This window comes from Falco cherrug, chromosome 1 (assembly GCF_023634085.1).
Source record: "Falco cherrug isolate bFalChe1 chromosome 1, bFalChe1.pri, whole genome shotgun sequence".
Lineage (NCBI taxonomy): Eukaryota > Metazoa > Chordata > Aves > Falconiformes > Falconidae > Falco > Falco cherrug.
The window spans coordinates 101,811,887-101,828,797 of NC_073697.1; the positions used below are offsets into that span (position 1 = coordinate 101,811,887).

The window sequence follows — 16,911 nt, forward strand, 5'->3', positions numbered from 1 at the left end:
TTCCAGCAGAGAGGTTGCCTCACACAGTGCATGTGGATCTCCAGAACATCTTCCCAAGGCCTCTCACCGGTGGAAGCACAGCAGGGAAGAGCCAGAGGACGGGTGGCACCAGGCGGTTGTCAGCAAAATGGCTGCTGAGGTGCCGTGGTGGTGGCTGCCACCATGGCCCACTGGTGAAGGGGCAGGCTCGCCGCTGCCCCAGAGCGGGGCCTTCATGTGAGGGTGGCGGGGCCTTGGCATGAGGGTGGCGGGGCCTTGGCGTGAGGGTGGCGGTGGTGGGGCCTTGGCATGAGGGTGGCGGGGCCTTGGCGTGAGGGTGGCGGTGGCCTCTGTGAGGGTGTCCCCTCCCTGGCAGCCCCACAGGCAAATGTCGGGGGAGATGAGCAAGGGGGCAGGGAACAAACCAGAGGAAGGGGCAAGCTCGCCCTCAGCTCCCGGTAGGTTTTGGCCGCGGACTCTGCCCTCAGCATCGCCACGGGGCGGGCAGGATGGGGGCCTTCCACAGGGGGTCCCTCGGGGGGAGGTGGAGGCCTCCTCTCACACCGGAGCATCGGGCTCTGGCACGGAGGGACGGGGGAGCCGCCTCCCGTGGAGCCCAGGGGCCTCCGCGCCGCGGAAGCTGCCCGGCCGGTGCTGCCGCAGCAGGGACCGGAGGCAAACGGGCACCGCACCCCGAGCCGGGCCCGCCGTGGCCCGGAGGCCGGGAGGGGCCCCGCCGGCCGCGGGGGGGCGCTGTGACTTGCGCCGCGTCTCCACGGTGACGGGCCCCGCCGCGGCCATGGCGGAGCCTCTGCGCAGCGCGGATGCCGGCGCCGCCATCTACCGCTCCCGCGACCCCGTACGCAACCTGCGCCTCCGGTGAGCGGCCCTCCGGCCCTCTCGGCCCCGGCCCCCCGGCCCCGGCCCGCCGTGACGCTGCCTCTCTCCTCCCCTGCAGGGTCCGTATCCAGCGGGTGACGGCGGCCGGGCCGCTCCTGCCGCAGGCCCCGCCGCTGCTGTCCGGCCCCGAGCTCCTGCGGCCGGCCGAGCGCGCCGGTACCGGTACGTGCGGCACCCGGGGCGGGCGGGCGGCGCTGCGCCACCGGCCGTGACCGGGCGGTCTCTCCCGCAGGTGCCCGGCGGCCCCCGGAGGAGGAGGAGGAGGAGGCCGAGGTGGGGTGGCAGGAGAAGCTCTTCAGCCAGGTGGGCGGGCGGCGGCCGCCTGCGGCTCGGGGGTCTCCCCGCTGTGGGGTCCGGCGGCCTCCCCCTGCCGTCCTTCCCTGCAGGGCCTCCTGCCTCGGGGGGGGGGGCTCGGGGTGAGCCCCCTTGGGGTGGGTGCCCTCGGTGTGCGCCCTCGGGGTGGGGGTCCTTAGGGTGCGGGCCCTTGGGGTGCACCCCTCGGGGTGGGCCCAGGTGGCTGCTGGTGGGTGCTGGTGGCCGCCTGCCTGAGCAACGTCGGAGCCGCTGTGGAGCTCGCGTTGTTTGCTGGGATCCCTAAAGGATCTTGTCTTTCGCTGCGGTGGCTTTGGCAGTCTCAGCTGCAAAGTGTTTGTGGCTCTGAGGACGCGGGTGAAGGGCAGACTTTTTGCTTTCCCTGGGGTGCTCTCAGTTTGAGGTGGATCTGTACCGAAACGAGTCAGCCTGCCAGACTCCCCTGGACCGGCAGTACCACCAGGAGATCCTGAAACTGGAGAAGGCTGGCGGTCGCAAGAACTACCGGATCTTCACCTACACGGATCATGATCGATTCACTAACCTAGAGGAGGTACCAGCTCTTTGTTACAGAAAATCTGTACAGCAGTGTCTGTCAAAACCACCAGGCAGGCCTGCCGCGGAGGGAACCTTTATCAGTTCTTGGCCATGCAGAAGCAGGGCAGATATCCTGTATACAGGAGAACATACTGCTTCTGCAGAGCAGCTTTACGTGGTGTCCCAGACCTGGGATGAGGTCTCCCTGTTTTAGAATGATGGTCAGGGAGGGAGGAGTTGGCTTTGTAGCATTGCTGGGTAGGTAACCTGCTGTGTGGAGTTTAACTGTACTTTGCCACAAGAACAGTGAATGAAATCTACACTACAGTCTTTTAGCAGTTTGTCTTTGCATGTGACTGCGTACTTATCTGTTCTGTCCTTCAAGAGGGGAGCTGTGTTTGGGAAAGATGTCCTGTTATAATTAAACTAGTTCCTGTGTGTTTCTGTCTTCCAGCACTGCCAGAAAGTAACTGACTCGGATCGTGAGGTCCCATCATATCTGGCAGAGCGGATGGCCAATGTGAGGAAGAGAAGACAAGACCGCAGGCCAGTGTGAGTGCAAACTGGGACTTGGGGCTTGCTAGTGGAGGTTTCCTGGTGCTGGTGCCCCAGCTGCAGAGCAGCCTAGTCTGTGGAATTTGGTGGCTTGAGCTGTGTCGCACTTGGAATCCAGCAGTTTGACTCCTCCTCATGGGGAATTTTGTGCTGCGTGTGCTGGGCTGTGACTTGTGCTGTTCTGTTGTTGACAGAGAAGCAAGTTCTCTGAAGCCGAAAATCATCATCTGGGAACCCTCAGAAGAATTTATAAAGAACAATCATGTGATTAACACTCCTGTCCAGACTATGTACATCATGGGGGACTTGGGACCTTACGGGAAGTAAGTAAAATCCTGAAGTGATCTTAATTTCCCAGAAGGAAACCCATCTTCCCTCCTTACTCAAATCTCCTGTTTCTTTCATGAGTTAAGGGGAGAGAATTTCAAAGGCTCAGTAACTTGGGCTGCCATTTCTCTCTGCCTTTTTTTCTCAGCTGGGAGGTAACTGAGTGTATCTCTCCAGAAGACTTCTTAAACTAATGTAGGAGAGTATGAGTGTGTTTGTTCCCTTCTGTACCCCGATGTGCCTTTACCAGCTCAGCTGGTAAAGAGAGTGTCCGTATTCTCTATTTAAACTGTGCTTCTTGATGTCTTCCATTAGGCTTGGTCGCAAGGAGTATGAACATGTTCTTTGCACGATCAAGGTAGATGGCAACGGGGTGATCACAGTGAAGCCTGACTTTAGTGGCACCAAAGGGGCCTACCGGTGAGTGGAACAGGGCTGGTAGCTCTCATGGGACTGATACAGAGGGCTGGAATGGCTGTCTCCTGGTCACCCTTTAGGTGTGTGGATCAGTACTTTAAATTGAGAGTTGTTTTTCACTTTTATTCCGGAGATTTCTAAGGCAAGATCATTTTGTGCTTGTGCTTGGTGTCACTCCGTGTGTGATGTGTGGGGTGTTGGTGCAAGTCCCTAGGGCAGTGGTCCTCAAACTATGGCCCACGGGCCGGATATGGCCCCCCAGGGTCCTCAATCCGGACCCCGGTATTTACAGAATCCCCCGCCCCCCCCCCCCCCCTCCCGCTGGGGGTTGGGGGGGAAACCAAGCAGCCGCAGATGACTGCCTGCCCCTTCATTCGCGCACCGGCCCCCTGTTTAAAAAGTTTGAGGACCCCTGCCCTAGGGATACAGGTTATGCATATGCTGGACACAAGTCTCCCTTTTTGAGTCATCGATGCTGGCAGGCACTTGGGAGCGAGGAGAGGGCCATTGGTGGCCTTATATTTACTGCATGGGCCTGGTGGAGGGGGGACTGCTGTTGCTGCCTGTGCCTATTCTCTGTGTAATGGGGGAGTTTTTCCCATGTGTTTTGGGGCTTTACAGGATTGAGCTGGATGGAGAGAAGCGAGAGGTGTGGAAATACACCATTGAGAATGCGTCTGTCCAGGTGCAACCAGAGGAAGAAGAACGTGAGCAGCGTGTGTTCAGAGATGTAAGGACCAGCCTCCACTGCTCATACTGACTAGTTCTCCTGAATTGGCAGAAGGAGCTCAGACTGTCATGCAGATGTAGTTGGTAGTGCTGTAGACACCTAAAGTTGGCAAAATGGATGTTGCTGGCAGTCAGTCTCATCATGCCCAGCAATTTGAGATCTTCAACAAATAATGCCTGACAGCTTCATTCCTTACTCCAGGTAGAGGCTTTGTCCAGTATTAGTTGTGTTGGTCTCTGACTGCAGTGATCTATGTAGTGAAAACTGATGCAGGAAACCACCTACATTCATGCCTTACTAGTGTCACCAGCCAATGGTTCTCCTTCCCTTTTGAGCAGTGGGCAAACGCCCTTCCTTGGTCTTCCCGATGCTGGCTGTATACTTCCTGAATGATTTTTTGTTACCTGTAATGTCCCAGGATATTTGGATCTCATTTTATGTCTTGATCTTTCTGAATTGCCTTTTTGGCTGTGGCAGCTTATAAAGCTACTTTAATGTTTTAGGTTTTCATTTATATGTTTTCTTATTGATTTAACGGTCAATAAGGAAATAATGATTCACTACACTGATCTCCCATCTGTTGATTTCATTGGAGTAGTTTATGCTTGTGTTTTTAACATGTCATTTAAGATCTGACTCCTCAGAGTTTCTTTTTCCCTTAAATTGATCTTTGATGAGGTCATCTTTGAAGAAGTTCCATGCAGTGTTAGCAGTTATACATCTTTGTTCTATTCGATTCTTATATTCTCTATATCTGCTATAGCAATGAAAAAAATCTGTGTGCTAAGCCTGTCAACAGTTTAAATGGATTTAAAGTTACGTCCATTACAATTTTTGTAATAAATCAAAACATACATTATCAAAAATGCACTTTTTCTAATCTGCTTGTTCTGTGTTTTCAGCTGTACAGTCGGCACAAGGAATACCTCAGTGGTCTCGTAGGCTCAGAATTTGAAACGGTGAGTGCAGCAGCACTCAGCAGGGACTGGAGCCCTGCTGCCTTTGGAGGCTGTTGACCTGGTTAGCACGGCTGCCATTTGTACCACAGTCTCCAAAGACTGTTTCATTCTGGGGTTATGTTGGCACCTTTTACCTTGTGGCTTTCAGCAGAAAATTGTGTCAAAAAGGACAGGCCGCAATGGATATGGGGCTTGCAGAGATCCATCCTGTGTCTGTCAGACCAGCAGCAGAGGGTGCTGAACACTGCAGCCTCTGTGAGACTTTACGCATTGTCTGAAGGCCTTTGTATATAATACTTTAAGAAGAAAGGTGGGTTTATATCTTTTGGGATAGCTGTTAACTTCTTGAATGTCAAACACATCTATGTGCCACTTTGTTCAAGTAAACAGACCCTCCCAGCCCCAAACTCATGTACAGATTCCCCTCTCACTGAATTACCCAGAGTGCAATCTTCTTTGCTCAAATCTTGTTTGCCAAAGTGTGAAAGTTGTTGTACTTTCTTGTACTTTGATATAGTGTCTCAGCTTGTCCTGTGCTTCCTCCCACCTTGGGCAAGTGCAGGAATACTACAGGAGGAACAGGACTATGGCTTCTGCAAGTGACTTCTCACTACATTTTATATCCATCTTGAAGTCTGTAAGAGACCAATTTACAGAAGAGTAAAGTTCTGCAGTCTGGGAATTTGGTTTTTGTAGAGAATCTCTGTCCAGAGGGACTGTTCACTTCTGGAAAGTGATGTGAGATGTCATGACTCCTACCTGGATAGTAGAGTGAATCGTTCAAGTACAAGTGTCTGTGAAATACCTGTGTGAGACCCTGTTGGGAGGGGATTGCATTAGGTTCCACCAGTGGTCATTGAGCTATTTATCTTGTTTATGTGCTCATTCTTACAGACTCTTCCTGGTACACTGCGGCTTTTTGTGAATGGAGAAATAGGTGAGTTCTTACTATAAACACTAACTATAGGGGCAGATCTGGGTCTGCTGGGATGGCTGAGGCTGTGAAGGGGCCAAGGATTCTTGGATTGCAGGCAGGCCCACAGTAGGTGATTCTCTCACTAGAATCCTTTACTTCTTACTGCTCCCCTGTTTTTGTGGACTGACTCCTTGAGTAGCATTTACAGGTTGGAGGTTACAAATGCTGCAGCTGTTCTGGGACGACATACAGATCCAAAAAAAGGAGAGCAGACTGGGAAGTTAATAATTGCTTTCTTTGCTATAATCTTTAAATGTGTGACTTCCCTAATCTGGTTAGTGATGTGGGGACAGGACTGGTCTAGAGGAGGAATCTTTGAAGGTTGTGTTCTGTTACTTTGAAGACTCTGGCTTTTCCCAGCTTTCATCAGTAGCTGGTTGTCCCTGAGGTTATTGGTACTGTCTCTTCCAAAAGTCTACAGTGAGTATTGGAGTTTTGTAGAAGCAAGGAGCTGAAGTTCATTCTCTCTTCTCAGTTTCAGCTCAAGGCTATGAGTATGACAACCTCTATGTTCATTTCTTCGTGGAGCTGCCTAACCGTAAGTATTCAGTTTCCAGCCATATCACAGCAGTTTAAGGAGTGAAGCTTACTTTGGCTGGTCCAGCATATCAGCTCTGTTGAGTCAGAAAAAGTGAATGCTGGGGCTGGTATCTAGACAGAGGTCTTCAGAGCCAAAATTGCAGAACTCAGTTGTGTGAACTAAACTTAAGTCTGGGGGAAAGTTGCATCTTCCCCTCTTCTCTCTCCAAATCAGGCCAGGACATAGAGGTCCATTGGTTTCTCAACCAGTGGTGATTGTGTCCAGCGGTCTACCCAAAGTTCATTCCTTATACTGTGGACAATAGCCTTCCTGTCTTCTCCATCTCAGTAGTGACCTTGTCTGATTTCAGTGCTCGCCATCATGTTCTCACGTTTTGTGCTGACACTAACATGTTAAGTATCAACTGATAAATAAGGTTCCCAGCACTAACATACACATCCCGCTGCGTATTTAGGTTCCTTGAAGCTATGGCTCTGGCTCCCCTCTCTGGTTATACCCTGGTATTTGTCCAAAGAGCTACCACATTTGCTACTCAATACATTTAGATGTGGTTCTGCTTTTCTCTTCAGATGGAGTTGGTGCTTTTCATTGACAGTTTGGGGTGTTCTGGGGAGCAGCCATTGCCTGGAACAAGATAGGGTGGGACACACCTAGGGAAATTGAGAGTGGGTGATGTTATGTGTTTTCCCAGTCACCTGGGACTGATGTTCTTCTTTGAGCTGCTTTGGTTTGTGAGTCCTCAAAGCCTCTCACCCAGAGCATTCACTACTGTGCTCACGTTCTCCTCTTCTCCCAGGGTGGTCGAGCCCCATGGTCCAGCAGCTATCAGGAGTCACTCAGACCTGTACCACCAAGACAGTGGGCTGGGTAAGGATGCTTTCAGACCTGCAGAACAGTTTGAACAGACATTTTCTGAAGTGGAACATATGTAACAAGCTATACATCTATTCAGCAAAGGTCCTGACTTGAGAGCTCCTTTCAAGGGTGGAGCGTGTTTGGGATTCTTCTCATTCCAGGGTGCCACTGTATCCAAACAAAACTAGACCAAATGAAACTATTTCAAAGCAGTTTCTGGAACCTTATTTTTTTCTTCCTTCTGGCTGATTGATTGTCTTTGGAGCTTTGATTTTTGTGTTCTCAAATGCTCAGAGTTAATGAAGCATTGTTCTGGCTTGCCTGGGGCAGGAATGCACACAGTCTCTAAATTTATTTCTGAAAATGAACCCCTCCTCCTATCTGGGAAGTTAGTTCCATTGCTGTCTCCAGCTCTTCTCATACAAAATTTGAATTTTATCAGCTTTTTAATGTGTTTTATGTGAGATAGTTTGCATATTACAGAAATAATTATCATACAACATTTCAGTAATACCGTTGCTTGAAGTATTTTGCTTGGCTCCTGTAAAGATGGTGGCAGTGTGGTAGTTATGCAGCTGGCTGAATTGTCATTTGAGTTGTGTTACTCTTTCCCCTTTTTCATTGTTTTTAACAGCCTGTTCCATCAACATGGCACTTGAGAATGTGTGCAGGTCCATCCTGCAGTCAGATGTTTGTTACTGTGATGTGATTGGTCTTGCTTAGGCATCATTAGCTCTTTTCCACCATTAGTTCTTTTCTCCCTGCTCTCTGTGCCCCCTGCAGTGGTAGTGATGAATTGTCTTGTCCAGGAATCTGATCTCTATCCTGTTCCTTTTCTAGGATAATGTGGCATACTTCTGCTACCCCTTCACTTTGGAGATGTTTTTCACCCAAGAAGACGAATTGGAAGGTGCATTTCCTTGTTGCTCTGAAATGTGAAACTCTCAAGTCTTTTGATTGTGGTGTCAGCAGGCATCATGCTGTCTGGCATGTTGTTGGCCCCTCACCAAGATGAAAGGACAGATTTAAACAAAGGGAAATGTTCTTGTTCAGCAAATGATCACCCTGTCACCACACAGCCTCTGGACACATACTATATTTGCCCTGCCTGGCGGCGTGTTAGCGTTTGTATGGATTCATTGATCTTACCTTGCTTCCAGACTGTAGTCAGCTTTATCCGGTTGCAAAACTGCTTGGATCTTAGCTTGGCTGTCTCAAAATGCATGGCATGCTGGTCTGTGTTGCCATGCCTAGCATATTGCACAGAGCCCTGGGATGCTGCAGCAACAATGCGCATCTTTTTTGTACACAACTAAAGCTCTCTGCTAAGTCTTATGTTTGTAGACACACTCAGTGACCTGCATAATCTTTTTATAGTTTATGTCACTTTGAAACTTCCAGCTCTGTTATAAGCTGAGCTTCTCTGCTGCCTATTCCTGCTGCTTCACTACACTACTGCTGCTTCCTCACCAGCCCTGTTGCTCTTTGGATTGCAATTGCTAGGGACAGCTCTGCAGCATGCCTTGCCTCTTGAATCCAATGTACGCATTGGATTTGAGTATTCAACCAACACTAATGAATTTTCAGCCTGGAATAAATGCAGTGAGTTTGTTTCACCATGGAAAAAAGAAATGCTTGGAGATCTGTAGGAGAATCCAAGTTAATTATCCCCCAATAAGGGTGGGAAAGGTCAGAAATAAAAAAGAGATTGCCTTGTTTGGCGTTAGATCATACACAAAAGATTGTCTTGTCTGCTCAGAGATAATCGAGGAACCAGTTTGAACTTGATCTCAAAACAATGAATTTTTCCAAATTTTAAACATCTTATCAATAATTCTGTTTTTATCCTCAAGTCTGAGGGTTCAGCTTTTACAGGTGAAAACAATCACCTGTACATCTAGGTTAGTCTTTGTAGAAAAAATACAGAAAGGACTTCCTACTAGTGGAGTTGGGCATTTAGCATTTTTTTCCCTCTACGATAGCCTCCCTCACAAAGCTGTGATCTGCTCCCCTTCCTTGCAGACAGTCTCCCTCAGTGGCCTGTTCTCTACTTTGAGGTCCTGTCCCTGGATTTCTGGCAGAGGTACCGTGTTGAAGGATATGGTTCTTTGGTGCTACCACCATCCCCAGGTAAAACATACTTGGGGCATTATGTTGATTGTCTGGGAGAATGAGTTGAGTAGTTCTCTTGGGAATGGATTCAGCTGGTCCTGGGAAGGCTTTGCCTTTGCGTGCTGGAGGGCATAGTTAGCTGTTGGGGGGCAGCAAAGAAGGATTTGATGCATCCTGCACCATTCTGCCTTCTTGTTGAGATGCATCACATATTGCTGTCCTTGTTCCTTAGGTGCTTCTGTCACAAAATCTTGTGTGATAACGCTCTGAGGCGATGCTGCATATCTATCTTTATAATAGAAGTAGCCCTCTCTGTCCTACATGGAATCTGGGGGCCACAAATATTCTGACACCCACGTGTAGTAAGGAGATGGCCTTCATGGGCAGGGGGTGCTCTCAGCACTGGCTGTGTGACTGTGTGGGGCTGACTTATTGGGAAAATATTAAAGAGGTACTGTGCAGTGTTTCCATTTCCAGCCTGCTGTGGTTTGGGTCAGCAGGTATCCATCTACCATGCTGTCCACTGTGGCTTGGAACAGATTGTTGGTTATAGCTGCTAAGCTCTCCCGTTGTCCTGGGTCAGGTCTCCACATGCTCACCATCCCTACCTGGCGCCCTGTGGAGCTGGGGATAGTTGCTGAGATGAGGAGATTTTTCATTGGTGGATCTCCTGAGCTGGAGGACATCACCTACGTCAGGATACCATCAACCTTCAAGGTGGGCTTGGCTGTAGGGCATTGCTCTTGATGGGAGATTCTAGATTATGCTCTCGGCTTCAGATGTCTGTGGACAGCCTGGACCAGATTTGACTAAGGATGAGCTGGTTGTCCCGTCAGGCTAAAGAAATGTTTCCTTTGTGAGACTTGTGTTCATGAACAGAGGAACAGGCAAACACTGAGACAGAGCTCTCTACCTTCTGGGGTGTGTGCAGCTTAGAGAATTGAGGGAACATGGACCAAAGCCCTGACTTACCACTGCCTGTGCTGGCCCTGTCCATAAAGTGTCTGTCAGGTCAGCATTTGTTACTAGCGATAGACTTTTTCCTGTGTTTTTGTAAGGTATCTGGGCTGTACTGTGTCTGGAACAGCTTCCCAAAGAAGGAAGTTGATGGGTGTGAGACAGGCAGAAATTTTACATTCTTAAGAAAGCTGCAGAGGTGCTTGCTGGGGTAATAAGCAAGTTGATCTTAGCACCAGCTTTCTGTGGGAGTGAGCTGTGATGCAGTTGTTGAAACCTTCCTCCAGCACTGCACTGTCAGCTTGCTGGTGTTTAGGTCTTACCCTCAGCACAGCCAGGAACTGTCTGCCTCTTTCTAAGCCCACTTTTTGTGTGCTGTGGGGAAGGGAGAGATTGTGTCTGCAGGAGCACATACTCCTGGTGGGGCATGCTCATTTTCATAGGGTCAGCCTGCTGCAGCAGGCTGTGCGTACTCTATCTTGTGCTGTCTTTGCAGGGAGAGCATCTGAGCCGCTTTGGTTTTCGCACAGAGACAACTGGGAGCGTCACATTCCGGCTTTACTGCCTGCAGCAGTCTAAGTAAGTGCATCAAAGCAAGTACGAGCTCCATCTTGTGTGCTGTGTTTTGGCAGCCCTGACCTCTTGCTGTACTTCTGTGCAGAGCGTTTCTGGAAAACAGTGCCCTGAGGCAGCGCATGCAGAGTGTACTGGACCGGCTTGGAGGCTTCAGCCAGCAGAGCTCTGTCTACAATGTTTTGGGTAGGGCTTTCAGTGTTGTTCTCCCTTGCGAGTCTTTGGCTCGCTTTTGCCCCCTTTTTACAGAGTGGGCAGGATATTTCAGGAGAATCCATTACTGTGGGGATAATTGCCTCCCCCCGCCTCGAGCTCTGTGAGGCTATAGCAGAGGTTAAATGTTCTGATCTGAGCTGGAAGCTTCAGGAGACATCAGCTGTCAGCAGGCAGGAGGGATAACCACTCCGTGAGGACAAAGCCTAGGCCGGGCTGCCCAGTCTTGCCTGGCACTGAGCATAGCTTGTGGTACTGATGCACAGGCTCTGTGTGATTCTGTTACACACAGAGTAAAGACAGTGCCAGAAATAAGTGAAGAGGGCAGCAAGGGCCAGGTGCTGCTTTGGTGGAACTTAGTAACAGGAAGCGAGGCTCCTGTGCCAGGAGAGACGATGTTCACTGGAAAGACTCATCCTTCCCTGTCCCTGAGGCTGTCTGATGCTTTCTGACTTGCTGTCACCTGCTGTGTTGTAGAGGCTTTCCAGAGGGCACGGCGCCGGATGCAGGAAGCCCGCGAGAGCCTTCCTCAAGACCTCATCAGCACCTCTGCCTCCACTGTGCGCCAGCTGCAGGAACCATGATCAACCACTGCCTGTGGTTAGCATCTTCTCTCCAGCACAAGCTCCCGTTGTTCAGCAGGAGTCACAGTGCTGGTGCCTGGAAGCTTTTGAAGCCTGCCCTTTGCTGTTTTCCCTGGATGGGGGAAGGAGTCTGTAACCATCCAAACCCAGAATCTTTGCATTTCCACAGGTATCTGTGGAAGGAACTCTCTTTTTTCAAGGCGTTTTTTTACTAGGCCCTAAGAATGCAGCCAGTGGTTCACATTTCTTTTGAGTAGACTAAAGTACTGACATGGGACCTGTGAACCCTTTTAACACCTTTTCAGGAATTGAATAGTACACAATTAGAAAAATTTCAAGTCTACATGACTTAGATTTAGTTTTCTTCTTAAAGAAGACAGTAATGTTGAAGGTCAAGGCATGAATGCTGTCTGAGATTTAATGAAATGAGCAGTTAACTTCTCAAGAACTACTGATAAAGTGTTGTCCGCGTTTGTAGCTATAGGTCAGTCAATAGCAAAATGAATCTGTCCACCTGTGCCTTAAGATTGATTAGTTTCTAGAGAGGGAGCTCTCAGCCAGGTGTAATAGATGAAATCAAAGCAAAGGAGTGACATCTGACAGGTTGAGAACTGAAGAAAAGGGTTACATTCTGTATTTCCTTGTATGTGCCCATAACATTTCTGGCTCTGCAGTGATGAGCAGGAGCATTCTTTGTTCAAGAATACAACTGAAAACACGCATTCCTCTTAGTTCATAACAGAACTTTGGCTGAGGCCAGACAGTTTGCAGGCAGTGAGAGCAGATTATATCATTTGCACAGCAGCTGAACTTTGAACTGTTCAAGCTGTTCATTTGAGTTATGGTTCATTGTTCCGCCTCTGATTGCAGTATGCTGCTGCATGGCTTCCTGGGGAAGCGTGTATGTACCCAGTTTTTACCCAGTTTCTTCTCCTGATGTTCTCTCAGACTTTTTTTTTTTTTGGGGGGGGGGCTGTTTTTCTTCCTGTCTCAGGTTCACAGGAGTGAGGCTACCTGCAGACTGGCAGTGCTGTGTTGATTTGTGCATGAGTCATACTTGTATGTGGTGTTCTCCCCTGTTCCCAACACAGGGGATAGGAAGAAAAATCTCAGGCTGAGATCATGCAGGTGTGAATGTGTCCGTGAAGTTTGAATTCACAGGCAGAACATGAACTAGGAATTAGTCTTCTTTCTTTAGTTCTGCATGTTCCTCCTCTGCAGGGAACGTGAGACTCATGGTTGCAGCCATGTGTGTGATTGTTAGAACACCCCCCTCTTCCCTGGTGCTCCATTGTCTTCTCCACTCCCTTCTTGCCATTTTGATCTTGTCCCTGTCTTCACTGAGAGACCCAAACTTCCGTGTTTGTTCCTCCTTGACCTTTTGTCGTAATTCCTACATCTGTCTGGCAGCTTGAGTGTGTTTGGCAATTTCAATTATAAAAGGATTTTTGCTCACCTTCCTCGCCTGCTACCTAGCCTTTTTGATGGAAGAGGCTGCCAGCATGTCTTAGCTAGTGTGGCCTGTTAAGCAGAGCACAGTGTCTCAGAGTCTGGGGTCTGGAGCTGGCTGATATGTCCTGTGCACGAGTGAGGTCTCCACTGTGGCGTTTGACGTGATGGCTGTGAAGGCACGCGCCCAGTTCTGGAGTAGCAGAATCGAGGTGTGTGCGCTACCACGGTCTGTAATGATACAGCCACGTTTCAGAGATTGACCCACTCGGTGCCCAGGATGAAAAGTGTTCAGTGAGTATAGAGTGCTCGCTATCTCTTTTTTGTTTAATCATAATTCACGTCATGGCCCAGTATGTTTATTGCGTGCTATCTAAGCAATACTTAGTTTCTGGCTGGGTGTTTCTGTTATTCTTATCGCTAATACCTGAATTGCGTGTCTCTGGAACCCTTCTCAGGACTGAGTTACGAGGTTAAGAGAATATTCTTTTTATAATAACAAAAGACCTTTCTGATTGAGGTGATGCCAAAGGCAGATCCTGTTAAAGAGTGGACTCTTCTGATTAGAAGATCAGGTTCCCAACTTGTGCTTGTTGCTCAGCACATTTATATGGCAGGATGTCGTGCATTGAGTGTTTAGGTTACACAGAGATGCAGTAAGGTTTACATAATGATACTAGTTTTCTAGTTATAACTCTGAATAGCGTAAAATCTGACAGAAACTTAACAGAGCAAAATCTAAAAAATAATAAAAAAATTTATTATAACCAAATAAGCAATTCTTCCAAAGACAGACATTGCTAGCAGTTTTTCACCTTTCTACTTGCAGCCTCCTTGGCCCAACCAAAGAAAATGGTGCTCGTAAAAGATGTTTTGGAGAAAGCCTGCAGCAAATGTTCTTTGGGTATGCTCTTTTATAAATTAAACCAGCAAATTTCCATATACATGTATGAAAATGTCACTGATCTTTTAATCAAAAATGGCATTTGGTGCAAGGCTTGTGCCCTGCGTTTGCCTAGGAGCCTGGCCAGCTGGAATGGAGGTCGTGCATCCACCAGGTATGTGTGCAGAAGACATGGCAGGTGGCCCATGGGGACAGGCAGAAGGGCAGGCTGGCGACCTCACTGGATCCATGGGGACTTCCACTGTGCAGAAGTGTCCCTGCAGTTTGCGCTGGAGGGTGCCTCTGCAGTGAAACACAACAGGAGAAGGTGGAGGAAGAGACAGGTGTGGGTACACAAGAGCTGGGCATGGGAGGGCACCAGCTGATAGCACAAGGGAGCCTGGCAGGCTGTGGGATGCCTTGACCCAAAGATGGAGGGAACCTGGAGGGCAGAGGAGTGCGCAGCGGCTGCAGGCTAGGTAGTGCTGCAGTCTCGTGGGGATCAGTGGGGCTAGCAGTGATGAGTCTGGGAGGTCCATGCTGTTCCTGGTGCACAGCCAGCAGCCCCCCCAGTTCTGGCTATATCAGCTGCAGCAGCGTAGCTGGTTTCTCTTGAGCTTTGTCTGCTGCTTCCTTCAGGGCAGACTGGAGCTGTAATGTTTTTTTGATTGCCAGCTGGACTTCCAGCCCAGCGAGCATCTGTCTGAGGCTGAATGCTGCAACCTTACCAGTGATATGGTCTGCAGGGGGGCAGGAGGCAGCTGAGAGTCCCTAGGGGCTTTCCAGACATCTCATTAAATAAACTATGCAAACAAAGGGTAATTGCAGAAATGTTGGCTTGGTGGATTAAAAGGCTGTGGGCAGTTGGCAGGGCTTGCACGATGCTGATCAGCAGCCGTTAGAAATTCCAGTGTAAATGTAACAGAAAAAGAAAACCTAGAAATGAGTCATTAATGTTTCTGGGGGAGCAGCTTTCCCCCGAAGAAGCTGGAGCGCAGGAATGGGGCTTGCTCTCAGCTGAGGAAGGTTCGGGCTGTGATAACTTCCAACTAGAGCCTTGCCAGCAAGCCTCAAACACCCCTTTGCCTTGGTCCCACCTCAGTGCTTGTGATGGGCCAGGGACACAGGGCTTTCTGGCTGAGGTGGGTGGGCCGTGGTGGGCTGTGGTGGGCCGTGGTGGGCTGCGGTGGGCTGTGGTGGGCTGTGGTGGGCCGTGCCGCCGTGCTGTGGCTGGGCAGCCGCAGGTGCTGGGGATGCGCAGGGATGCTGGCTCAGGGAGCAGGAGCTGCAGCAGGTGCATGTCCTGCAGAGATTTGCCTCGCTGCTGCATGCAGCGTGGGGAAGGAGAGGCGTATTTTATCTGCACCACAGGGTTTAAGTGGTCATGATTAAACAACTACTAGAGGCTGCTTGTTGGCTCGATATATTTTGTTTTAGCCTCTGGGCTGGAGTATCTCCCTGCAGGCCCTGTCCTGGCAACGAAGGAGCGGGCTGCTTTGTCTTTTGCCCCCAGCTGCCTTTTTATTATGCTTATTGTGCTTTCAGGTGCAGCCTGTGTTCTCTAAAGCTAATGTCAATATTTCTATGCAAGGCAGAGTACAGCTGACCTGAGAAAAATTGCAATTCATTGGATCAGTCAAAGAATAAGTATCTGTGTGCCCCTTTTCCTGCGTGGAAATGATTGCTTTGGCTTGATTTAATTTCTCTCACTGCTTTGGTTCGAGCAGGTTTTAAAGTGAACCCTAGTGCCATGCAGGCCAGAGGTACTTCCCTCAGCTGTCAAGATCCTTTTCTAGAGTAACACAAGAAATCAGAAAGGACTGATAGAATCAGACTTCTCTAGAATTTATTCTCAAGTTCTTATATTTGAAAAAAAAAAATAAAAATCTCGCTTTCAAAACAGCTGTGAGGATTTCTGTAATGTGTGAAAGATAAACTTGTCTTGGAGGTGTGCGATTTTGGGTTGTTTCAAGATTGCCAGATCTGAGAATGAGAGAATCGGCCCTGTGGGTGGGTGGGAAAGGTGGATCTCCTGTGACTTCATCTGGCCTTAGAAAACCAGAAAGGTCAGGCTGGATATCAAGACCTAGTCCACTGCTTTCCTTCAAACATCACCTTGATGTAATCAAAGCCTGAGACATGTTTTTTCACCTGTTCTTTACATGAAGATGGAGTTGACCGATTGTCCCTTCTAGATGTTGGTGTGGGGGGGGTTTTGGTGGTTTTTTTCAGGATTTTTTTTTTTTCTGTAGCCAATTTTCTTGTACAGAGCAATCAATGGTGGCAGCTTGTGCATGAGCTGAGCAAAGCCTGTTGTCAGGCTGCTGTTGGAGGCGTGAGGAGGAGGGAGCGTGTGATTCCTGCCAGGTGGTTATTGTTTCTTTTGGGGGTTCCTGTCCCACGCTGCCAGTGCCTGTGACATCTTTTTTTCTGCTGCTGGTCTCCTCGTGAGTGCTGTGGTGCTCTCTTACAGCTCTGGAGATGCCATCAGGAGCCTGAGAGATCAGACGAGCTGTAAGCCCAAGTGAATGGCCATTCTTCTTGCTGCTGGAAACACCGAGCCCAGCCTACTTCTCAACGCTCTGCTTGCAATGTCCAACACTTTCCAATGCAGTTGTGCTGGCAAGGTCACCCGTCGGTCACCTCCCCTTCTCATTTTTTCCCCTCCCTTTCCCAGTTTGACTTTTTCTTCTCTCTGTGCATGTCACACACAGACCTCTGTATGTGTATAGATCTGTGTGTTTCTTCCTTTCTGTAGTTTAAACCCTGGGTGTAGTTTTGACCCTGTTCCCTCTTTGCACCCAGCCATGCCCCTTGCCCCTCCCGAGCAGCCCACAGCCTCTCTGTTCCCTTGCACCCCCCGGTGCCATCCCCACCCCCCTGGGGCTCCTGGCCTAGCTGGGCACCCTGCCCTGGGCAGAAGCACCCTGAGGACAGTGCCAGGTGTGCAGAACAGCTGGGTGGCATGGACGCAGCATGCCCTACCAACCTGGGCTGGCTGGAGCAGCAGCCTGGGGAGAAACCCCTCGTCCACAGAGCACAGCTCTTCCCT

The 16,911-nt window shown here is 49.6% G+C and overlaps 1 protein-coding gene across 3 annotated transcripts; it reads left to right on the top strand.

Annotated features, from left to right (window-relative positions):
- The first annotated feature begins 761 nt into the window (after nucleotides 1-761).
- On the top strand, nucleotides 762-13,918 carry MKS1 (MKS transition zone complex subunit 1). 3 transcript variants are annotated; one of them, XM_055728052.1, is made up of 18 exons: nucleotides 762-858; nucleotides 938-1,041; nucleotides 1,112-1,182; nucleotides 1,589-1,744; nucleotides 2,183-2,280; nucleotides 2,478-2,606; nucleotides 2,926-3,030; nucleotides 3,649-3,757; nucleotides 4,660-4,716; nucleotides 5,611-5,653; nucleotides 6,168-6,230; nucleotides 7,030-7,100; nucleotides 7,929-7,998; nucleotides 9,111-9,218; nucleotides 9,784-9,917; nucleotides 10,654-10,736; nucleotides 10,819-10,916; nucleotides 11,421-13,918. In XM_055728052.1, exons 1-18 carry the CDS (start codon nucleotides 779-781, stop codon nucleotides 11,525-11,527), a joined length of 1,686 nt encoding a protein of 561 aa, XP_055584027.1. In that variant the 5' UTR covers nucleotides 762-778; the 3' UTR covers nucleotides 11,528-13,918. The 3 variants fall into 3 exon arrangements, with proteins under 3 accessions (XP_055584027.1, XP_055584029.1, XP_055584037.1); XM_055728054.1 differs by having other exon boundaries at nucleotides 787-838; XM_055728062.1 differs by having other exon boundaries at nucleotides 809-938.
- The last annotated feature ends 2,993 nt before the right edge of the window (nucleotides 13,919-16,911 follow it).

Excerpts from the sequence above, each read along its gene's own strand:
- MKS1 (XM_055728052.1), top strand. The coding sequence starts at position 779 with ATGGCGGAGCCTCTGCGCAGCGCGGATGCCGGCGCCGCCATCTACCGC. Across the intron at positions 1,042-1,111 it reads GGCCGAGCGCGCCGGTACCG|GTGCCCGGCGGCCCCCGGAG; the intron begins GTACGTGCGGCA and ends TCTCTCCCGCAG. Across the intron at positions 7,101-7,928 it reads CCACCAAGACAGTGGGCTGG|GATAATGTGGCATACTTCTG; the intron begins GTAAGGATGCTT and ends TTCCTTTTCTAG.